This window comes from Amia ocellicauda, chromosome 12 (assembly GCF_036373705.1).
Source record: "Amia ocellicauda isolate fAmiCal2 chromosome 12, fAmiCal2.hap1, whole genome shotgun sequence".
NCBI classification, from domain to species: Eukaryota; Metazoa; Chordata; class Actinopteri; order Amiiformes; family Amiidae; genus Amia; species Amia ocellicauda.
The window spans coordinates 35229552-35254575 of NC_089861.1; the positions used below are offsets into that span (position 1 = coordinate 35229552).

At 43.0% G+C, this 25024-nt stretch overlaps 1 protein-coding gene across 5 annotated transcripts in view; it reads left to right on the forward strand.

Moving 5' to 3' along the window:
* The window catches only part of LOC136764990 (carcinoembryonic antigen-related cell adhesion molecule 1), a 25591-nt gene extending 9734 nt beyond the window's left edge, over nt 1-15857 (forward strand). For 2 of the 5 annotated variants that reach the window (XM_066719411.1, XM_066719412.1), the window contains 6 exons: nt 3464-3739; nt 6198-6479; nt 6730-6999; nt 8338-8452; nt 8548-8585; nt 13136-13390. In XM_066719411.1, the coding sequence (XP_066575508.1) occupies nt 3464-3739; nt 6198-6479; nt 6730-6999; nt 8338-8452; nt 8548-8585; nt 13136-13332 (1178 nt within the window). In that variant the 3' untranslated portion in view covers nt 13333-13390. Of the gene's footprint in view, nt 1-3463; nt 3740-6197; nt 6480-6729; nt 7000-8337; nt 8453-8547; nt 8586-13135; nt 13391-13445; nt 13494-13910; nt 13955-14100 lie in introns of those variants that run through there. The other 3 variants (XM_066719413.1, XR_010821283.1, XM_066719414.1) reach the window with 3 other exon arrangements.
* The last annotated feature ends 9167 nt before the right edge of the window (nt 15858-25024 follow it).

Here is a 25024-nt window from a genome sequence, read left to right on the forward strand (position 1 = left end):
TTAGATGAAGTTTTACATAGACTCTTCAAATCAGGAATGCGTTTTAAAAAAGGCTCCAGAAGTCACCTATTTGGGACATAAAATAGATGCAGCTGGCCTACACCCTGTGGAAGAGAAGGTGAAAGCCATAGAAGAAGCCCCTGCTCCAAAATCTGTTAACGACTCCTGAACTATTATGGATAGTTCTTGCCAAATCTGTCTACAGTTTTGGCACCAATGCATAAACTGTTGCTAAAATAGGTCAGTGGGGTTGGGAACAGACAAAGGCCTTTACACAGGCAAAGGCTTTGCTTCAGTCGTCAGATGTACTGGTGCATTATGATTGTATAAAAACCCTGGTGTTATCCTGTGATGCTTCTCCATATGGATTGGGAGCGGTGTTGGCACACAGGATGTTGGATGGTTCAGAGCGACCCATCAGCTATGCATCACGCAGCTTGGCACCAGCAGAGAAAAAGTATTCCCAACTGGAGAAGGAAGGGCTTGCTCTGATTTTTGGTGTGAAGCGGTTCCATTGCTATCTACTTGGCTGACATTTTACAATAAATTCAGATCACAAGCCCCTCCAAAGCTTGTTTAATGAAAATAAACCAGTACCCCCAGTGACCTCAGCCAGAATTCAGCACTGGGCCCTAACATTGCCTGCATATGACTACAGTTTTCCATATAAACTGGGGGGGGGACCTTGGCAATGCTGAGGCACTGAGCAGACTACCCTTACCGGAATGCCCATTAAAAGTGCCCATGCCAGCTGAAACAGTCCTTTTAATGGAATGGCTTTCAAGGTCCCCATTAGATGCAAAACAAGTCAGCCTGGCTACTGAAAGAGACCCCATGTTATCGAAAATACGCAGGCTAGTTACAAATGGTTGGGCAGGGGTGCCAAATAAAGAAACCAGGCCTTATGATTGCAGGAAAGAAGAAATAAGCCTCAAGGTTGGGATGTCTTATGTGGGGAGCTCGTTTCATTATTCCACCTACAATGAGACTGCAAGTTTTAAAATTGCTGCATGTGGCACATCCAAGTATACTGCCCATTAAGTGTTTGGCACTGAGCTATGTGTGGTGGCTTAAAATGAATCAGGAGTTAGAAAAGACTGTCCAGGACTGCACCAGATGCCAACCACATCGGCACGCTCCCCCAGAAGCACCACTACACACCTGGACATGGCCACAACGACCATGGTAAAGACTTCACATGGATTGGCCCTCTTAATGGAAAAATGCTCCTGGTGACAGTGGACACACATTCCAAGTGGATTGAGGCCCACCCAATGACATCGTCTACAGCAGAGGCTACTATTGACAGACTCGGAGTTACTTCTGCAACATTCAGACTACCAGAGTCCATTGTTTCTGACAATGGACCACAGTTCACCGGACTCAGACAGTTTATGAAACAAAATGGTATTAAGCACATTAAAACATCCCCTTACCACCCCTCTTCAAACGGTTTGGCAGAGAGGGCTGTTCAAACAATCAAAGAAGGTTTAAAGAAAATGGAAAAGGGAAATATGGAGTCAAAACTGATCAGATTTCTTTTCAAGTACAGGGTTACACCCCAAACCACCATTGGTAAATCACCAGCCGAGCTCTTAATGGGAAGAAAACTCCACACCCACCTCGACTTGCTCTACCCAGACGAAAGAACCAGCCTGAAGGAGAGGACACAGTTGCTGATCAACCCCAGTTGAGCCAGGAAGGCCTGGGAGATGCAAAGACAAATGCACAGGATCAGCTGGTAAACACAGAAGAACAGGGGAGTGTCAACAACAGTCCAGAGCATTGGGACAGTACGATGGAAGTCCAAACTGAAGACACAGTCTTTTCACGCCGCTCTAGCCGCACTCTGAAGCCTTGGGTACTGATGGACTGTTAAAACTTAAAGCATTATAGTTATAGGCAGTTAAAGGAAGAGAGGGCAGAATAATCCCTCATAATTGCTTGGAGGTACAGGGTAGTCCACCCCTGTCCTCAGAGTAAGTGAGTGAGTTGTTTGTGTTTTTGTTTTATATGTAAAAAACAAAAGAGAGAATGGGAGTTTACTTAAAGGGGGAGGAATGTGGAATATTGGGGTTTTACCACTTTAGCACAGTTCTTAGGAGAAGGTCAAAAGACAAAAGGCTTAAGGGGGGTGGGGAAAAAGGAAGAACGAAAAGGAGTAAAAAGATGGCGTTTCTACTACAGCATGTTCGAATGGCGAGTTAAATAAAAGCCAGTTTGCAGTTACTAAATACAACGGTTGTGAGTAGCATACTTTACAAAAACAATTACAAGTTCAAAATTACACAAGTACATAGGACAAATATACAGTTATTACAAAATAGAAGTCCTACATCCTAGATTGTAAAGGCTAATAAGTGCAGACAAGATGTGAAGTCCTAGTTAAGAGCTAAGGGGAAGTGGGCAATCACCCATGCTTCAAGTGACAGGAGCTTTGAGGAGACAGAAGGCAATTGCCTTACTTTCCAGAGAGCACAATAACGGCTGAACGAAAGGGAGCTTTTTTAAATTATATTTTTTCTGTCAAGTCGTGTTCTTCTTGTCGTGTTCTTCTTGTACATTTATTTTTTTGGCTTAGTTGTCCCATATGTTGTTTCTATATGACACAAATTTCTTGTGTGTGCCAGATAGGTCTGTTTAGTTTTTAGTACTTAATTCACCAAAAGGTCTATGGTTTCATAATTTAATATGAATGTGTTGAGTTGTATTTGGAAGTATGCACACCCTCTATTTGCAACAGGAAGGAAAATAGTGTTCAACACAATCAAAATACATGTTACTGTCATGTATAGTTGAGTAGAAAACAACTTACACTTCATTCAATGGTAAATTACTTTTGGAAAATAGTGTATGCATACTTGTTAAGACCACAACTGTATACACAGGTACACCAGAGTTTCATATGGGAAAACATATGTTAATTATTCCAGTGTTGTTTTTCTTCACATCGAAACAATTTAACCTTTATTTTAAATCTTATTTAAAGACACGGATATAGTAATAAAGTAAATGTGTAAATTTTGTGGTTCAGTGAACACCAGCATTTAACCTTGCACATTGTTGCAAAAAATTCTACATGTATTGTTCTACCTTGGAATCGGTTCATTCTTCACTATTGGTTAAATGTGTCATTTTTAATTTATTTATATTTATATTTATTTATAGCTGCTTATACTTTCTGTGCATTCAGTCCTGGTTTAATAGGGAATACATCTCTTTCTACCTTCTGCCCCTCTCTCTCTCTCAAACTTTCACAATACGATAATTTTCTTGTATTATTGTGAACTACAGAGGTGGGAGACAGTGTTGACCCCTGTGTGACCTCTCTCAACCCTGGCTGGCTGCAATGCTTCAAGGGTCAGATGGGAAAGGGCAGCTGGGGGTCACAGCTACCTCAGCACTGCACACAGTGTGGATGCCTCACCCTGCCCCCTCTGTCCTCTCTGTCTCCCGTCCCCAGACCCGCCCTCCAATGTCTCAGTGCGGGCCAACCAGACCGACCCAATGGAGTTCATCACCGTGGCGCTGCAGTGCATTGCCTCGGGCTTGGACCTCCAGTACCACTGGCTCAATGGCAGCTCCGAGGTCGGGACTGGACCACAGACCCAGTTGACCAATGACAGCCAGACCCTGATCATCACCACTGTCCAACGGGACGACCGGGGGCCCTGGTTCTGCTCGGTCAGCAACCCAGTGGGCAACACCTCCAGCCTGGGCTACAACCTCACTGTGAGCTGTGAGTGAGTCCACAGTCCCCCAACCCCTCGCAGTTCTATCTGCAAGAGCTCAGTCTCCCAGTCCTGCCACTTGCCTTCCACACTGACTGTCTGTCTGTCCGTCCCAGTGGCGTAGCATGGGGGGGGCAGAGGGGGGACAACTGGAATCCTTAATCAGAAACTTTTTGATCCAGTCAGGAATCTGGGAGTCCAGATGTAAAACATTCACCCCCTTCTTAGCTGGAATCACTACAGTTAACATTCACAATTTCCCCCTTCAAAAAAAGTAACCCTACGCCACTGGGCCCCTGGAGGGCCGTGGAGGACCTGACAGACACTGTGTTACAGCCCCCCACTGTGTGTCTCTCCTATGTCCCAAGCCCATCCTGTGTGCTTCTTGTCCTATCTACACTCTGAGCCATTTGCTTCCAAGATTGCCACTTCCAGAGTTCTGTCTGCCCTTATGTCTCTCCATCTGTCCCTCTGGTGTCCTTTGCAGCACCCCCCTATTTCTGAAGGAGGCCGATGCAAGCTTTAGTTCGCTTCAGACATTTTCCACCAGCATCTCTCAATCTGTCCTATTCTTTAAGGAAACTGATGGTGCTGCATTAAGAGCCCAGGAAGCCCAGGCTGTGCACTTTTGGATTTATTGCATTCGTTCTTCATTTGCGTTTTCCCTCCCTCTACCTCTCTCTCTCCTTCCCTGTCTATCTCTGTCACTACCTCCATCTTCTGCTCCCTCTCTCTTTCCCTCTTTGTATCTGTCTCCCCCCTCCTACAGTTATCAATGACAACAGTACAGATGGGGTGTAGTCTGGAGCAGGCAGGTCTTGTTCATGCATTGTGTGCAAGCTGGCATCAGTGTGGTACTGCGCCTCTCATCAGTAAGCATCTGACGGGAGGGATGTTTTGTTTGGGCACGACTCTGGTCTGATAAGTGCTCTCTCGCCCCGCTCTGTCAACACTCAGGGGAGAAAGTCAGCTGTGCCCCTGGGGTAATGGGCACTCACTGTGTGTGCCTCCCTGTTACACAGCTGGGCAGGAGGGGAGGTTGCCAGCCTGGCATGACAATTGAGATTCGGTAGGCCTGTTTGGACTCGAGCAACAGCTCAGATTCCTCTAAGCCTTACATAATAATAATAATAATAATAATAATAATAATAATAATAATTACATTACTGGTCAAAAGTTTTAGAACAGCTACATTTTTCCAGTTTTTATTGAAATTTACACAGATTAATGTCTCAATGTACTCTGAATTAAAGCATAGAACAATGTGGCAACCCCTTAAGCTGATAAACCCCTCTGTTACACTTAAAAGGACACCAAATCCATGTGCTTCTCTTCAATCCCATGTGTACCCATGTGTTGTTTGCCAAGTGTTTGGTATCCCATGACAGCTGAGACTCTCAGCTTTCTAACGATGTGAAGCATTCCCTGCATTCTCCGCATTCTGAAATGGGGGGGTGGGGGGATACAAAATCTCAGAAAATATTGACAATTATGACATGTTTTGGAACCAGACAGCACTACTGGACTATCCATGTTTTGGTAACACAATACTCGCCCGCAGAGAGCTCGAAATGTCAAGATGGAAAACTCTGTTTACAGTGTACTAATACACAACAATTTTACATAATTGGATCTGAACTTCTCTGTGTTTGACAGAACATCAAATAATATATACTGGATTAATCATTAGGTTATTCTGTACAAAATAAGGTTAATTGCAAAGAATTTGAAATATCGGATCGAAATTTTAATTTATCCCCCTGACTCTGAATGACGGCAGGTGACACGGAAACTGTAAATCTATGCACAAGAGCTACGCATAACACTTAACATGTCAAGTACATGTTAACAAATGCATAATTACACTGTTCTTTTGAGAAACTAACATGTAGTTAATAAGTACAATGTTAATAACAACATACTATGTTAATAAACTGTAATTTGGGAGACACTGTAAAGTGTAAAGACGCCTCAACTTGCTTTACATCAATGACAAGGAATTGCCAGTGATGAAACAAACTCATTTTGCTTAGTCGGTCTTTTTAAAAACGTATATAATAGAGTATCTCTTAAACAGTCTCCAGCAGGGCCTCTCCCTCTATGCTCCTCTGGCAGGAGATGGACAGAGCTGCATCAAAGGCTTTCACCGGATTGCATCCCATATCAACACATCCCATTGACCGCAGTGTCACACGATCAGCCCACCTCTGCTGCTGCTCCTGACTGGCCCACCCCGTGCTCCCTGTCTCTGTGAAATGTTCTGGAGAGCACTCTTGTTGGTGTGGAGCTCTTTATCAAACACCGATTGGTTGGTTAATCTATTCGTAACTCCTGTATGAAGAGCCGTTGGCATCCCCTTCCCCCCTCCTTCCCCTCTTTTCCATCTCTCTTGCCTATTCCCCGGCTGCTTCCTGACACCCAGCAAGCTGCACTCACCTCTCATTCAACACACCTGTCTGTTCCTAGATGGCCCAGAACAACTCTCTCTCATGGTCCACCCCCTCCTGCCTCCTTCTCTCCTGGAGGGTACATACCCAGCGGGCTCAGACCTCACCCTGTCCTGTTTGGCACAGTCCAGCCCCCCGGCGCTGTATCGCTGGGCCGTTAATGGAACCATGACTGACCATATGGGCCCAGAACTCAGGCTGCCCAGGGTCCAAGCACCCCAAAGTGGGAATTACACTTGCTGGGCCAGTAACAGCCGCACTGGAAGAACTGAGGCTGTGAGCACTGAGCTGACTGTGCTGGGTGAGTCAGTGCAGAATGACTGTGTGTGCATGTTCATGAGCATTTGCTTGTGCATGTGGGTGCATCAGTGAGTGGGGGTATAGGGATGTGTTTGTGTGTGTGTATGGGTCTGTGTATTTATACTCTGTGTGTGCAGCCCATTCATCTGTCTGGCTGTGTGTGTGCCTGTATATATGTTTGTGTGTGTGTGACTGTATCTATGTGCAGTCAGTCAGATGGTCTCTCTGTGCTGACTGGTGAATCTTCACAGAGCTGATTACCAGCGTCACAGTGCTCCCTGCTGGAGGGGAGGTGCCAATGGTGGGTGGGAACCTAACTCTGCAGTGCCAGGCCGACGCCCCTGTGGAGTCCAGACAGTGGAGCAGAGTCAATCAGCCCCTCCCCCTTAACGCCTCGCTCTCCAAAGACAACAGCACCCTAAGCCTCGCCCTCCTGAGCCCCTCTGATACTGGAGACTATGAGTGCAGGGCCACCAACCCAGTGAGCACAGGGACTGGGACTTACGGCCTGACTTTCGACAGTAAGAGATGACTGTGGAGATGACTGTGTCTCTGTCTGTCTGTCTGTCTGTCTGCTGTAAGAGCTGACTGTGTCTGTGTGAATAATTGTTATTTTTAAGAGTATGATTCTGAAAACACACCAAATACAAATTAAAATTGAGCTAAATTGTCATGACAAGTTCATATAAGTGTTGCCAAAGCATTTAGATCCAGTCAGTGGCATATGTTTAGTTTTAGATTATTATGACATGTTTTGGAACCAGACAGCACTACTGGACTATCCATGTTTTGGTAACACAATACTCGCCCGCAGAGAGCTCGAAATGTCAAGATGGAAAACTCTGTTTACAGTGTACTAATACACAACGATTTTACATAATTGGATCTGAACTTCTCTGTGTTTGACAGAACATCAAATAATATATACTGGATTAATCATTAGGTTATTCTGTACAAAATAAGGTTAATTGCAAAGAATTTGAAATATCGGATCGAAATTTTAATTTATCCCCCTGACTCTGAATGACGGCAGGTGACACGGAAACTGTAAATCTATGCACAAGAGCTACGCATAACACTTAACATGTCAAGTACATGTTAACAAATGCATAATTACACTGTTCTTTTGAGAAACTAACATGTAGTTAATAAGTACAATGTTAATAACAACATACTATGTTAATAAACTGTAATTTGGGAGACACTGTAAAGTGTAAAGACGCCTCAACTTGCTTTACATCAATGACAAGGAATTGCCAGTGATGAAACAAACTCATTTTGCTTAGTCGGTCTTTTTAAAAACGTATATAATAGAGTATCTCTTAAACAGTCTCCAGCAGGGCCTCTCCCTCTATGCTCCTCTGGGAGGAGATGGATGGAGCTGCATCAAAGGCTTTCACCGGATTTTATCCCATATCAACACATCCCATTGACCGCAGTGTCACACGATCAGCCCACCTCTGCTGCTGCTCCTGACTGGCCCACCCCGTGCTCCCTGTCTCTGTGAAATGTTCTGGAGAGCACTCTTGTTGGTGTGGAGCTTTTTATCAAACACTGATTGGTTGGTTGATCTTGCAGTGGGGAGAGCCAGGTAGCAGCTTACATGTTGTAGTAATGTGGGAATAACATGGGGTGGGGGTGGCACGACTGATAGTGCTGATATCACAGGCCCAGACACAGTGAACATCAGTGAATCTGTGACACTAAACTGCTCTGCCCAGTCTGTGCCCCCCACTACCTCACCTGGAGACTCAGAGGGATGATTGCCTCCACCAGCCCCCAGTACACAATGCACATCGCCAGAGCAGCTGTCCTTAGACTCTGTCTCTCTCTATCTCTCTCTATCTCTCTCACTGCAGGGGAGACTCAGTCTGGGTCTCTGAGCGGGGGAGCGATTGCTGGCATCGTAATTGGTTGCTTGGTGGGCCTGGCACTCGTGGGAGGGGCAGTGTACTTCCTACTGAGGATAGAGGGGTGAGTGTGTTGAGACAAGCAGACAGATAGGTCAGGGTAATGGGGGTTAAGAAACTGAAGGTGTTGTCAGGATTTGTCAGTCTCTCTTTCTGCAGGAGCTCCAGGAGCCCCCCCACTGGGACAGGAGAGCACAGTGAGTGAGACTGCTGTCTATCTCTCCATCTGTCTGTGCATTTATTTCCCTGTCTCTGTCTGTCTGTATTAACATCTGTCAACTTATCAAGCAATGTGTAAGATTAAGTAAATAGGTTTTAATTATTATATTTCTTAGCAGGTGACCTTATCCAGAGTGACTTACAATCATACAGTATATCACATTATTTTTACATACAATTACATTTATACACCTGGGTTTTTACAAGCAATCTAGGTAAAGTACCTTGCTCAAGGGTACAACAGCAGTACCCCCCACCCAAGACTGAACCCACAACCCTCCACTTCAGAGTCCAGAACCCTAACCACTACTCCACTCCACAAAAAATAATAAATAAAGAAATATAATTGTAAAAGCCGGACACAGGGAGGGAGAGAGAGTCTCGGGTTCCAGTGGTGTTCATGGGGGTAAACGGGACAAAACACAAGGGGTAAAAACAACCAAAACAAAACATCCACACAAAACAGGGTGCTCCGAGCAGTCAGGGTTGGGAGTGTCAGTCCTCCTTCACAGCAGGTTAGCTGCCTTCGTCAGGGAAGAAGAGGGATTAAATAGAGGAGGCACAGCTGCCGCTGACGTCACAATCGCCTCGGTGCCCATTGCCCGCAGCCGTGAGTCCGCAGCCTGTTAGCGATGGAGCGGACAACACAGCTGTGGCAAATGAGCACCTCATCAGCGGACGTCAGCAGCAGCTGTGCCGTGACAGACAGCAGCCTGTCACAATAATATTATAATAAAATAAAGAAATCAAGAGGAAACAGAAAGGGAGACATCAGTTAAGCATTTATTATTCCCTTTATTCCCAGTAAAGCCCCCCCCACATCAAATAAAACCACATGGAGAACTGCCTCCCTCCCACACCTAAAAAATAAAAAATAAAAAATACAACTGCCCCCCTCGCTCTCCACAGCCATGACATTCTATACTGAACTACCTCCTTCCCTATGTGCCGTTCAGATGCCCCCCTCACTACCCGGCAGCAGCAGCATGACTTCTGTGGCTGCAGACTGTTCAGACTGTCCCTCAGGCTGCCCACCAGGGCTGGTGCTAGGGAGGGGGGCTAGAGGGGGCTCACCCCCAGAGGTCCCTTTAGCCCTCCCAGAACCACTTTCCTAATTTACGGTTTAAATTTTTTTTTGTATATATATTAATTTTGCATTTATATCAGTTTTACATTTTCTATTTGACTGGCACATGCTTCAATATAGAAGAGATACAAGCACTTGCACAGAACGATGCATTGTTTAATATACCGGTCAAAAGTTTTAGAACACCTAAATTTTTCCCGTTTTTATTGAGATTTATGCAGTTTAATGTCTCAGTGTACTCTAAAATTATAGCATAGAACACATAAACAATTGGAGATAAAGAATAAATCATGGAATTGTACCCCAATTTATGCCCCTGAAATGGGGTGGGGATACTTGGTCTGAGTAGGAATACAAAATCTAAGAAAATATTGACAATATTGACAACATATGCTGGAACTACATTTTGGTAACACAACACACACCCGTAGAGAGCTCAAAATGTCAAGATGGAAAACTCTGTACTAATACACTGTACACTTATCTGTGTTTCATAGAACATCAAATAATATATACTGGATTAATCGTTACAGTGTATCCAGAAAGTATTCACAGCGCTTCACTATCACGGTCGCTCTGGGGAGGACCGCAGGGCACAGGAGCAAGAACCCAGGTGCAGCGCTCGTAGAGTTGGCAGACAGGATACAAGGACTAATCAAGGACGTGGTCGAGGTCACAGGCTATGGTCTAGATCATGGATGCCAAAAGAGAGACAGGACTAGGACAGGAAAACAGAGAGACCGAGAGAGAGAGACACGCACAGGACTAGGACTGGGAACAAGAGAGAGAGCAAGACAGACAGAGACAGGACTAAAAGCAAGCAAGAGAGCTAGGAAGCACAAGGCGCACAGGAAACAAGGCTTGGCAACACAGGTAGCACAGACAACACTTCACCCTGAGTGAGTGCAGTGAGGGGTTTATAAAGGGAAGCTGAATACTGGGAAGGCTGGTGCAGGACCAATGAGATCAGAGGAAAGGAACAGAAGTGGACAAGGGTGTGGAGGAATGTTAATTGGAAGATTGACAAAGGAAAGCAGTGAAGGGAGAAGGAAAAGGCAAGGGAACATTGGCAGCCTCTAGTGGGGATAGAGGGTAATGGCTAGGGAACCATGACATTCACTTTTTCCACATTTTGTTGTTATGTTACAGCCTTATTCCAAAATGGATTAAATTCATTATTTTACTAACAATTCTACAAACAATACCCCATAATGACAATGTGAAAGAAGTTTGTTTGAAATCTTTGCAAATTTATTAAAAATTAAAAACAAAAAAAGCACATGTACATAAGTATTCACAGCCCTTGCTCAATACTTTGTTGAAGCACCTTTGGCACCAATTACAGCCTCAAGTCTTTTTGAGTATGATGCTACAAGCTTGGCACACCTATTTTTGGGCAGTTTCTCCCATTCTTCTTTGCAGGACCTCTCAAACTCCATCAGGTTGGATGGGGAGCGTCAGTGCACAGCCATTTTCAGATCTCTCAAATCGGGTTCAAGTCTGGGCTCTGGCTGGGCCACTCAAGGACATTCACAGAGTTGTCCTGTAGCCACTCCTTTGTTATCTTGGCTGTGTGCTTAGGGTCGATGTCCTGTTGGAAAATGAACCTTCGCCTCAGTCTGAGGTCCAGAGCACTCTGGAGCAGGTTTTCATCAAGGATGTCTCTGTACATTGCTGCATTCATCTTTCCCTCGATCCGGACTAGTCTCCCAGTTCCTGCCGCTGAAAAACATCCCCACAGCATGATGCTGCCACCACCATGCTTCACTGTAGGGATGGTATTGGCCAGGTGATGAGCGGTGCCTGGTTTCCTCCAGACATGAGTCCAATCTTTGTTTCATCAGACCAGAGAATGCTGTTTCTCATTGTCTGAGAGTCCTTCAGGTGCCTTTTGGCAAACTCCAAACGTCTGGCCACTCTACAATACAGGCCTGATTGGTGGAGTGCTGCAGAGATGGTTGTTCTTCTGGAAGGTTCTCCTCTCTCCACAGAGACATGCTGAGGCTCTGTCAGAATGACCATCGGTTTCTTGCTCACCTCCCTGACTAAGGCCCTTCTCCCCCAATTGCTAAGTTTGGACGGGCGGCCAGCTCTAGGAAGAGTCCTGGTGGTTCCAAACTTCTTCCATTTACGGATGGAGGCCACTGTGCTCATTGGGACCTTCAATGCTGCAGAAATGTTTCTGTACCCTTCCCCAGATCTGTGCCTCGATACAATCCTGTCTCGGCGGTCTACAGACAATTCCTTGGCCTTCATGGCTTGGTTTGTACTCTGACATGCACTGTTAACTGTGGGACCTTATACAGACAGGTGTGTGCCTTTCCAAATCATGTCCAATCAACTTAATTTACAACAGGTGGACTCAAATCAAGTTGTAGAAACATCTCAAGGATGATCAGTGGATACAGGATGCACCTGAGCTCAATTTTGAGTGTTATGGCAAAGGCTGTGAATACTTAAGTACATGTGCTTTTTTTGTTTTTTATTTTTAATACATTTGCAAAGATTTCAAACAAACTTCTTTCACGTTGTCATTATGGGGTATTGCTTGTAGAATTTTGAGGAAAATAATTAATTTAATCCATTTTGGAATAAGGCTGTAACATAACAAAATGTGGAAAAAGTGAAGCGCTGTGAATACTTTCCGGATGCACTGTAGGTTGTTCTGAACAAAACAAGCCTATTGGCAGAAAAATCTGATCGAAACTGGGTAATCCGTGACCCAGAAACTGTATATCAGATGTGTTTGAGAATGAAGCGCTGCTAGCCAAGAGAATAAGCTTTCAAACGAAGTGTGCATTGTAGGAATACAGTGTAACTTCTATGCGCAGGAGCTGTGCGTAACACTGCAAAATAATGCTTAAGAGGGTGTAGTATGCCTGAATACATGTAAAATAATACTCAGTGCTTAGTGAGTCACCCTGTGTTTACATTTGTTATGGAGCTACCTATACACCTTTTTTAAAAATGCAATACTAATGGACTGTGTTTAGAAGTCCGCTAGGTTAAGGTCAGTTGTTTTGGTTGTTGTGGTGACCTGGCTCTGGGGCTCACTGGAGTCTATGTGGCTCTTGGTGTCAACAGCCTCAGAGCCAGCTGGCCCAGGGGGTTCTGCTTGGAGGAGAGCTGGTTGCTCAACAGTGCTTTATGATGGTATGCCTGGGGCACTGCTTGCTTTTGGTGGGACCAGAATTTCACTGCTCTCTACTAGATGAGGATCAGCAGGGGGAGCAGACTCAGCTCTGCCCTGCCCTGCAGGCTGTGTGGGGTCATTCCTGTGGACCTGCAAGATGTGCTTGCAGAATTAAAGATGCAGTTTTTATATGAGCCTTTTTCTCCAGATTCGGGGTTTGTGACAGGACCCCATACCTCATTCCCATAAAGCACGATTGGCTGGATTACTGAAAGTTTTGAGCCAGTCTGTCTCTCTCTGTGCTGCAGACTCTCAGTCGGCCATGTATGAGAACTCCATAGCCCTGAGTCCAGCGCTGACCTACGAGAACCTGCCGGCTCCTCACACAGGCCCTGGAGTGAGTGTCAGTCTATGCCTCTGCCTTTGCCTCGGTGTTCATTGTGTGGTTACTTACAGTCCAGTACACTACAGCAGGCTCTCCAGCCCTGGTCCTGCAGAGCTATAGTTCAGTCACTGACTGGAAAGAAGAAATTTTAAGCAGATATAACCACAATAGCTACAGTTTTTGTTGTTATTGACTTGTGTGTTCTGTGTCGTGTGGGTTGTGATGTGTTGCAGAAGACAGCAGTCCAGTGCCATCCTGAAGAAGCAGACGCCACGTACACTGTAAGAGCCAGTCAACAGCACAGACAACACACAGCAACACAACACAGACCACAACAGCCCACATGCTCATACACACACAAAATATACAGACCACAGCAGCTCACACACACAATACATAGACAACAAAAGCCCACACACTCACACAAAAACACACAGCACAGAATCACACACAGACTCTCTCTCTCTATCTCTCTCTCTCACACATAGTCACACACACACTCACAGTGTGCAGTTAAATGCCTCAAAGTCTTCATTGGTGTTTATGTGGAAGTTGTACTGCCTATTAACAGTCCTGTGTGTGTCTGTGTCTGTCTATTTGTGTGCATTATGTGTGTGCCTGTGTCTCTGTCTATCTGTATTTCTGTCTCTCTTTGTGCATCTGTCTTTGTCTGTCTGTCTGTCTGTCTGTCTGTACAGGGCCTGCAGTTTCAAGACTGCTCCACTTACAGCACCTTGGACAGGTCAGTAGCCAAGTCTTATCCAATCAGAGAAGCCTTAGAATGTTCTATGTCCAATCAGAGCACATCATTTATCCATAAACAAGTGCGGTTTCTAATATGAGTATTTGCTGTCACATTCAAATTGTGGCTGTCTTTCTCTGTCTTAGACACTGATGCACAGAAGACTGTCCTGTATCACTGAGCCCACCGGAGGGGGGTGTGGGGGCAGTGGCAGGGGTAGCTTGCCAGTCTGTCTACATGCTATGTTACTGTGACACCCTCTGCTGGTGCTATGGAGTGCCACTGGCTGCATCTGTGGACACTAGCAGAACCGCTGCACACAGTTGCTATGGGGACTGTGAGGATGGATGTTCTGTTCCCGTCCCTGTGTGTGTCGCCAGTCTGTCCACCCAGTCACAGCCTCCTTCCTCTTCCCCTGTGTCTGTGAGTGGGGTTTGGCTCAGAGTGACAACTGTAGTGAAGTCTGGGTAAGAGCAGTGCCTGAATTAAGAGCAGTTTCTGTTTAAACCAGTGTGCATGGTGTCCTTTTGTATGAGAACCCCACCATTTGAAATTATTATAATATTATGTATAATTGTCTTTGTAATAGCTTCAGTGAAAACAATTATTTTTCTAATGCTAATAATAATAATAATTTGAGTGCAGACTCTTTACCCAAATTGAATATACAGTGTTTTGGTCTACACACTGCACTTACTATACCCATTTTTTTAAGCATGTGGTCTTTCTGATTTATTTTCTTCTGCTAATAAACAAACTTTTATAAAACTTAATTGGTGAAATGTGAGAGACACACCGCAGTCCAGTACATCAGGGTCTCCAGCCCTGGTTCTGGAGAGACACAGTACAGTGCAACACATGTTGTATGTAGCACTGTACCTCCCACACCACACTACACAATACATTGCACAACACATCACATGTAGGTAAATGCTAAAGGGAGTGGGCATAGGAGAAATCACAGTTAAGAACAGGAGATCAAACAATGCAAAAGTAAGCAAGAGCATAAAGAAGCACAGTTATATGAAGTTCAAAATTACAGGAGTGCTGAACAGCTCAGGAGAATAAGCTGCTATATTATAAGAACAGTCTGAACAGATTTGTCTTGTGTAATCACTGGATGGTGCTCAGGGACTCTGCTGTGCTGACCTCAGTGGGAATGTCATTCCACCACTCAGGGGCCGTGGATGAAAAGGATTGGGCTCTGGAGGAAGCGGGGTGCAGAGGGGACAACATTTTGGCCTATATGTTAGTAATTTACTCTCCTGTAAGATTGCACTTATACAATGTTTTGTCACACTTCTTGCTTTTGCATTACTAGTATTCATATTGTTTATTTTGATTTCCACTATGCTCCCTCTCCCTTAGCTCTTTACTTTGACATCTTGGCCGCACTTACCAGCTTTTACAATCTAGGATGTAAGACCTCATATATTGTTTACTGTATATCTCGTATACACTTGTGTAAATCTGAATTTGTAAAATGTATTATGCCTTGAATTGCACTGTATTATTGTACTTTGTATTGCTCTTATCTTGTAAGTTGCCCTGGACAAGGACATCTGCTAATAAATTAATAATAATAATAATAATAATAATAATAATAATAATAATAATAATAATAATAATAATAATAATAAACCTGCTTTGCCGAGGGAACGACAGCCTGGCCATGGAACCCCTCCCTACCCCGTGTATCAAAGGGGACAGAAACAGTTAAATTAAGCTTGTGATTCACGGTAGCATGTGATTTGAACACTGTTATCAATGGTGAGTACATGTACCTTGATGAAGAATGAGGAACTCTGTTCTTTGAGATTGGATGCATTAAGTTTCTTTTGAACCACTGATTGGAACTATAGAAACTCTTATCCAAGAGAACAAATAAAAACCACAAGCTACAGAGAGGAGGGATCATGGACTCAAATTCTGTGGAGCAAAGATTAACAGTATGACATTTGTTTTTTTGTGTGTTTTTTTTGCATTTGTACACTACTGGTCAAAAGTTTAGAATGCCCCCATTTTTCCAGTTTTTATTGAAATTTAAGTAGTTCAATTCCAGTGAATAACTTGAAATTGAACAAAGGTAAGCGGTAAACTGCCAGAGGTTAAAAAAAAAAAAGTTTAGGTTATCATAAACTGAAAAAATAATGTACATTTCAGCGTTGTATACTGTGTTACTACACCCTCCTACGCATTATTTGGCAGTGTTATGCACAGTTCCTGTGCATAGAAGTTACATTGTATTGCTACAATGCGCACATTGTTTGAAAGCTTATTCTCTTGACTACCAGTGCGTTTCATTCTCAAACACATCCAATTTACAGTTTCCTTGTCGCCCACCATCATTCAGAGCCTGGAGGGTAAACGCGCAGTTTGCTTGGGGGGGGGGGGTCTCATTCAGACGGTCACAGATCACTCAATTTCGATTGGATTTCTTTCCAAATAGGCTTGTTTTGTTCAGAACAACGAGAAGCATAAATATAATTGATTTAATTGAAGGAATTACAAACACAGACAACTGCAGATAATAACACAGAGTGTCTATACAGACTGGCTATCCCCCCCATACTCCCCTCTCTTATCGTTCTTCATATTTACAATACCAGTTAGGATAACACTCTTACTCTCACACACTTGAATTTCCTCAATCTCTCACAGGTTCACAGTGTCTCCCCCTGCTGGTTGCTGTGTCTGTGGGAGAGACAGAATTCCATCAGAGCCTGAGATAGACACAGACAGACACAATTTGAATGGTGCAACAAATGCTGTGATTGGAAAAACACACTTTGTGATTCAAGAAAGCATGTTCCTATGAGCCCTCTGATTGGACATGGAACGTTTTAAGGCTTCTTTGATTGGATACATTTTTGCAACTGACCTGTCCAAGGTGTAGTAAGTGGAGCATTCTTGAAACTGCAGGTCCTGTACAGACAGACACACACACACAAATGCACACACATACACAACTTCATTATTGTAAAAATACAATAAATACAGTCAGTGCCTTGAAAAAGTATTCAGCCCCCCACACTTTTTCCACATTTCGTTGTCTCAGATTCTGAATTTGAAATAGATAAAAAAATATCATGTCAAATCAAGAGAAATTCAAAAATGTACTAAATATTTAAACAGAAATTTTCAGATTAAAAAAGTATTTGTACCCATTATAATTGCAAGCCTACATTTGCTTAGGTGCAATATATTATCTCAAGAAGTCACACAATTTGTTGATGGACTACACCTGTGTCTAAAATTAGTGGATGACTTGCTTTAAATGAAGTTCTGTATGGTCCCACAGTATGGTAGACACTTTCAAAAGAAAGAATCAAAATGAAGATTAATGATCATTCAATGTCAGTGATGTGATCTGGGGAAGGACACAAAAACTTGTCAAAGTCCCTCTGAGCTTCAGTGCATTCCATCATACAGAAGTGGACTTGGTTAGTTACCAGACAAGAAAGGCACTTCTTAGGGAAGCTACTGTGAGGCCAACTGTGACTGAATGAGTTACATAAGTCAGTGGCTGCCATGGAGCATTCCGAGGCATTCCACAGAAAGAGCCTTTATGGGAGAGTGGCAAGGAAAAAGCCCTGAGTGAAAAAAACAACAAATATTCTTGACCGCAAAGAGTTTGCAAAACATAATCTGGAAGGTACTGCAGTTATGAGGCAGAATGTCTGATCTGATGAGACTAAAATGGAAGTTTTTGGCCTGAACAATAAGAGCCTGCCAGGTAACACCATCCTCACTGTATGCATGCTGGTAGTAGCACCTTTTGATGGGGATGCTTTTCAGCAGCAGGGACTGTCAATATTGTCAGGATGGATGGGAGGATGAATGGCACACAATATAGAGAAATCCTGAATCCCTCTGCCAATAAACTCAAACTGTGAAGGAAGTAGTTTCTTTTAAAAGGACAATGATGTAAAGCACACTGCCAGAGCAACACTGGAGTGGCTTAAAATGAAGAAAATAGATGTCCTTGAGTGGTCCAGTCAGAGTCTTGACCTTAATCCCATTGAAAATATGTGGAGAGACCTCATCATCATTCCCCAGTTAACTTGACACAACTTGAGCAATTTTGCAAGGAGGAATGGAAAAATATTTCTCCATCACGGTGTGCAATTTTAATGGAGACTTATCCAAAATAACAACTGTAATATCTGCCAGGGGGATGAATACTTAAAGCATGATGACATTTCAGTTTTTCATTTCTTATTATTTTATTTATTAATTTTATTCTGGACTCTGTGAAGAAGAATGTGTGACTCACAAATAAAAAATCCCAATCTAATGCATCAAAATAACAGTCTGTGAGACACTTTAAATTTGGAAAAATTGGTGGGGGGCTGAATTCTTTTTCAAGGCACTGTAGGTGGTAAAATGTCTGTAAACACATATAGAGATGTTATAGTGCAATGCACACTGTGTGTCATAAAATGATTTGTCTGTGGTGTGTGTGTCAGTGTGTGGGAGTAGGGCTGGGCTGTTGTGGTCTGTGTTGTGTTGTTGTGCGTTATCTGTGTTGTTGATCAGCTCTTACAGTATACGTGGTGTTTGCCGCTTCTGGATGGGACTGAACTGCTGTCTTCTACAACACAACACAACCCACCGGTTAGTAACAACAACAACAGTAGCTGTCAGAAATGCATCTGCTTCTATTTTCTTCTCTCCAGTCAGTCACTGTACTTTGTCTCTCCAGGACCAGGGTTGGAGACCCTGCTGTACTGTTCTGCAGGTAACCACACAATTACCAGTGTCTCAGCCACACAACACAGGTGAAGGTCTTGAAAGTGAAGCTATTCACACTGTTCATTTACTTTTTATTTACCCCCCTCAACACACACACTATTATTGGCATTCATATTGGTATTAGTAGTATCATCATTCATGTTTCTATTTCTCATTTGTATCTAGAGGAGTAGTGAGGGTGATGAAGAGAGAGAGAGAGAGCGAGCGAGAGGGAGAAAGGGAGAGTGATGGAGAGAATTGAGAGAGAGTCTTAAAGTCTACTATGTCACTTTTCTGTATCTATAGTTCCCATCACCCTGTTCCTGAGCACTAGGTCTGTCTTTCAATGCTCTGGCAACACTGATGTCAATTAGTCCTGCCAATAGAGCTTTATTAATTTAACACAGAAGGATAAAGAGAGAAGGAGAGACAGAGGGATGAAGAGACATACAAAGCAAGAAATAGGGAGAGATGAGAGAGAGAGAAATAAAGAGGAATAGAGAGAGAAAGAGGATGACTCACTACAGACAGACAGGTGGACAGACTAACAGGTGGAGAGCTGGACACTCACTCCAGGGCCTGTGTGAGGAGCTGGCAGGTTCTCATAGGTCGGCACTGGGCTCAGGGCTCTGGAGTTCTCATACATGGCCAACTGAGAGCCTGCAGCACAGAGAGAGATGGTCAGAGAGAGAGAGAGAAACATGGACAGACAAATGCATAGAGGGAGAGATGGAGAGACACACAGACAAACACAGAGATGGACAGCAGTCTCACTTACTCTTCTCTCCTGTCTCAGTGGGGGGGCTCATGGGGCTCCTGCAGAGAGAGAGAGAGACTGACATCAGCACCCTGATCCCCCATCACCCTGACCTACCTGTCTGACACACTCACCCCTCTCTCCTCAGTAGGAAGCACACTGCCCCCACCACGAGTGCAACACCCACCAGGCAGCCAATCACGATACCAACGATCAACCTCCTGCTTGGAGACCGGCCTGCAGAGAGAGAGACACAGAGGGACAGAGTCTCAGCACAGGACATCAGGGACACACAGAGACACAGCACTTTTTTATTTTTATTTTTTATAAATTTGCAAAGATTTCAAACAAATTTCTTTCACATTGTCATTATGGGGTATTGTTTGTAGAATTTTGAGGAAAATAATGAATTTAATCAATTTTGGAATAAGGCTGTAACATAACAAAATGTGGAAAAAGTGAAGCGCTGTGAATACTTTCCAGATGCACTGTATGCACCAAACTGATTATATTAATCAGATATGCTTTCAAATGGTCTTATAACATCCATTTTACAAAGCAGATGATGTTTCTAGAAACATTTAAATCTAGTTAGAAGTATTGTTTTAAATTGTCTTTGTCTAACTTTTACATCCAGGTCACCTATCCAATTGGTTAAATGTATGTCACAAGGTCAAATCTAGACAATACTCTTAGAAATTATTAGGTTAAAACACACTTACCGATTTTGACTGTGGTGTGATTCTTCCCATCTTGGCAGCTCTCTCCTTCTGTGGTTTCATGACATAGATTTGTTGTTGCTGTTGTTGTTATTAATGTACTTGTCTCAGTAAACACTGTCTGTGTAGCACTAGACTGTGAACTTGTAGAAGACGTCCCCATTGTGCTTGTATTTTCATTATATTGTTTGCTGGTGCTGACCTCTGTGCTGCTGGCACTTGAAGGTGAATTATTTTCTGAAATTGCGGATGAGACAGTTTTGATACTAGGAGTTTTTTTGCTTGTGTTATGAAATGTGTTTCATGATTTTCATTTAAATAGCTTTCTTCTATAGTATGGCTAGATTTACCTTGGACATGGGTAGTTGCTGTATGAGATTTAGGTACAGTTAATGTAACTGAAGTCACTGACTCACTGTTTTAAGTCCAGGATGCGCAGATGAAAATGTTGCCCGAGGAGTTAAAGATACTGACTCTGTTGTGCCACTTGAAGGTGAATGCTTTGATGACAGAGGTGTCTCATTTGTTATGAATTGTGTTGAAGATTGTTCTGTGGTGTGAATAGACTTAACTTGTGCATGAGTAGTTTCTATTTCAGATACAGAAGCACTTAATATAAGTGAATTCAGTGATTCAGTCGTGACTGCTGATTTAATAGGCAAAATTATAGCTGAGAGAATAATCTTTTCAGTTGTTAGGTGTGTTTGTTGTATTTCATTTGTGTATTTTTTTCAGTGGCAAGTTTTTTCTGTTCTGTTTGTAAAATTTGTTTGGGAATTATGCTGATCTGTAGTTTCATTGGATTTTCTTGGTGTTTCAGTTGTAATTTCTGGACAAGAGGAAGGAAATTAAATCAAGAAACAATGAATTTCCTCCTAGAGGCCTTTATTAATCTCTTTTAAATCCTTAGATGGCAGTATTCATAGTTAAGGAAGAAGGGGCGTAGGTTTAGTTTCAGAACTTTTTCAATATTGAGGAGGACGCTGTCAATATTGGGGGGGATGTGTCCCCTACGCCTATGAAGCCAGACATGTTGGGGAGACTATTTAAGGTTCTCTCAACATTGGGGGGGGACCTACACCTATCTAAGGTGGAAATGGTCTCAAGTGACTTAAAAACAATGCAGAATTCATAGATTTAATGGTTGTGTTCAGTTGGGGTTGAGGCCAGAAAACTCAATCAAATCAGAATCCACACTGGTAGGTGGGACACAGTTTTGATATAATCCATGCAATAGTATGATTTGTGTTATGTTCTCTCACCTGTCCTTAACCATTGCACAAAATAATATACTCCTTCATATCTTTTTGTAAATAATATGTGGGAAAGGTAAGACCAATGAGAATATAAAATACAACAAATTATGTTCTTGACCTGTAAAATCTGAACTCTTGGTTTGACAGACAATGATGTTAAGTTTGAGTAATTTTGTGGAATGTATTCAGCGCGGTTAGATTAACTTCCTGGATACTGCACATTTGTGTTCCTACAAGACAATGAATAAGAATATCGGTTGGCATTTTTACTGCCATTAGTTTTAGATTTCCATGTATCGAAAAAATTTAAGAAGAACAAGAAGATTACACATAGTGTTAGAAATCTCAGCCCAACTTCCGTATTGGATGGTTTCTAGCAAAAGGCCAATAGGGCAGTAGGTATCTTATTCATGTTGGTGCATGCAATCAAGTGTTCCTGCTTGGTGCGATAATCTAATATCTAATTTAATTTTCAGAACATTATTTGGTTCTGAGATTATTTTATTTGCATTTATTTGGGCACCCTGACTGGTCTGTGGCTACGCAACCCCATATGCAACAAACGGCGATGCACTGTGTGTTCTGACACCTTTCCATCAGAACCAGCATTAACTTTTTCAGCAATTTGAGCTACACTAGCTCGTCTGTTGGATCAGACCACACGAGCCAGCCTTTGCTCCCCACGTGCATCAATGAGCCTTGGCCGCCAATGACCCTGTCGCCGGTTCACCGCTTTTCCTTCCTTGGACCACTTTTGATAGGTACTGATCACTGCAGACCGGGAACACCCCACAAGAGCTGCAGTTTTGGAGATGCTCTGACCCAGTCGTCTAGCCATCACAATTTGGCCCTTGTCAAAGTTACTCAAATCCTTACACTTGCCCATTTTTCCTGATTCTAACACATTAACTTTGAGGACAAAATGTCAGTGGTCATAATGTTATGGCTTATCGGTGTATATATAATATAATATAATATATACACTCACCTAAAGGATTATTAGGAACACCTGTTCAATTTCTCATTAATGCAATTATCTAACCAACCAATCACATGGCAGTTGCTTCAATGCATTTAGGGGTGTGGTCCTGGTCAAGACAATCTCCTGAACTCCAAACTGAATGTCTGAATGGGAAAGAAAGGTGATTTAAGCAATTTTGAGCATGGCATGGTTGTTGGTGCCAGACGGGCCGGTCTGAGTATTTCACAATCTGCTCAGTTACTGGGATTTTCACGCACAACCATTTCTAGGGTTTACAAAGAATGGTGTGAAAAGGGAAAAACATCCAGTATGCGGCAGTCCTGTGGGCGAAAATGCCTTGTTGATGCTAGAGGTCAGAGGAGAATTGGCCGACTGATTCAAGCTGATAGAAGAGCAACTTTGACTGAAATAACCACTCGTTACAACCGAGGTATGCAGCAAAGCATTTGTGAAGCCACAACACGTACAACCTTGAGGCGGATGGGCTACAACAGCAGAAGACCCCACCGGGTACCACTCATCTCCACTACAAATAGGAAAAAGAGGCTACAATTTGCACAAGCTCACCAAAATTGGACAGTTGAAGACTGGAAAAATGTTGCCTGGTCTGATGAGTCTCGATTTCTGTTGAGACATTCAGATGGTAGAGTCAGAATTTGGCGTAAACAGAATGAGAACATGGATCCATCATACCGTGTTACCACTGTGCCGGCTGGTGGTGGTGGTGTAATGGTGTGGGGGATGTTTTATTGGCACACTTTAGGCCCCTTAGTGCCAATTGGGCATCGTTTAAATGCCACGGCCTACCTGAGCATTGTTTCTGACCATGTCCATCCCTTTATGACCACCATGTACCCATACTCTGATGGCTACTTCCAGCAAGATAATGCACCATGTCACAAAGGTCGAATCATTTCAAATTGGTTTCTTGAACATGACAATGAGTTCACTGTACTAAACTGGCCCCCACAGTCACCAGATCTCTACCCAATAGAGCATCTTTGGGATGTGGTGGAACGGGAGCTTCGTGCCCTGGATGTGCATCCCACAAATCTCCATCAACTGCAAGATGCTATCCTATCAATATGGGCCAACATTTCTAAAGAATGCTTTCAGCACCTTGTTGAATCAATGCCACGTAGAATTAAGGCAGTTCTGAAGGCGAAAGGGGGTCAAACACAGTATTAGTATGGTGTTCCTAATAATCCTTTAGGTGAGTGTATATACACACACACACACATACAGTACCTATAGAATGTTTACACCCTTTCAAACGTTTCACATTTTGTTCCCTCATAGCCTGGAATTAAAATCCATGAAAATAGTTTCTGTATTATTATTATTTATACACTCATCCTACCCCACAACTTCGAAGTAAACAATATTTTAGACATTTGTAGAAAAGTAATTAAAAATAAAAATAAGTATTCAAATATTGTCAAATGTAGGTGTACAATGTTGGTAGAGACCTATTCCAACTGACTCCCAGCTGTTCTTGCTGCCAAAAGGTGCTTCCACCAAGTATTAACTCAGGTGGGTGGACTTAACAGTTTGGAGTATGGTGTGTAGAAGTGGAACAAAATCCTAATTTAAATGCAAGAAACACTGATGCCCTTACACAGCAAAATGTGAAAAATGTTCAAGGGGGTGGAGACTTTCTATAGGCACAGTATATGCATTTGTTTATTTTTGTATTCAAATTGGAGTTATCATGCAGTTTAATTCGTTGTACAGGTGAAGGTTGAAAAGGCTACATTTAGGTTGGTTTAAGAACAATTTCTTTACTTATGTATACACTGCACTTTAGTTTAGTTTGATTATCAAACTATTTGCTTTGTTTGGGCTAGAGCTTGAGTTAGAATCTACATTAGGTAAGGATTATTTCTTCTGAATTAACTAAATGGATGCCATTTTGTATTTAACATAGCTTCCAAGTTTGTTTACTAGTTTTAAGGTGCTGGCTGTTAGAGCTAAAAGTAGGGTATCGGTGTAGTGACGTATTGTTTTCTGTGAGGTCTTTCCATTTGGTAATACAGTCACAAGTAAGAATTAAGTAAAAAAAAAAAAAAAAAAAATTAAAAGAAAGTTAACAACTCTAATTAACAATTGAAAAATAATTAATATAATGGAATTCATAGGTACTCTTAGGTCTCCCTCACACTCATCCCCAGTCCGCCTTCAGAGGCCCCTGTCTTCCGAATTCTAGTCTTGTTTGCTCCAGACTTTTGTTCACCTCATTACTGTTCAATTAGTTAATTGATCCTCATTTCCCCATTATTGCTCACACCTGTTTCCTAGCTCTCATTACAGGGTATTTATACCCCTTTGTTCCCTGTCTCCCAGGTGAAGCATTGTTTGCTCCTGAGTGATGCATCGTAGCCTTATTTCCGGTGTTTAGCTTACCAGTGTTCCAGACCTTTGCTTTCTCTGTAGACCCCGATTCCCCAGTCTTGTTCACCAGATCTCTTGAGTTTTTCTCACCATGAGTTTTGTCTTGCCCCTTTTTTACTTGTTGACTGGCTTTAATCACCTCTCCTGTTCTGACCCGTCCCCCGTGCCCTGCACCTGGGTTCAGTAGCCCCTAGAACCCCCCAACATTACAAGTACCCTATAAAAGAGTTC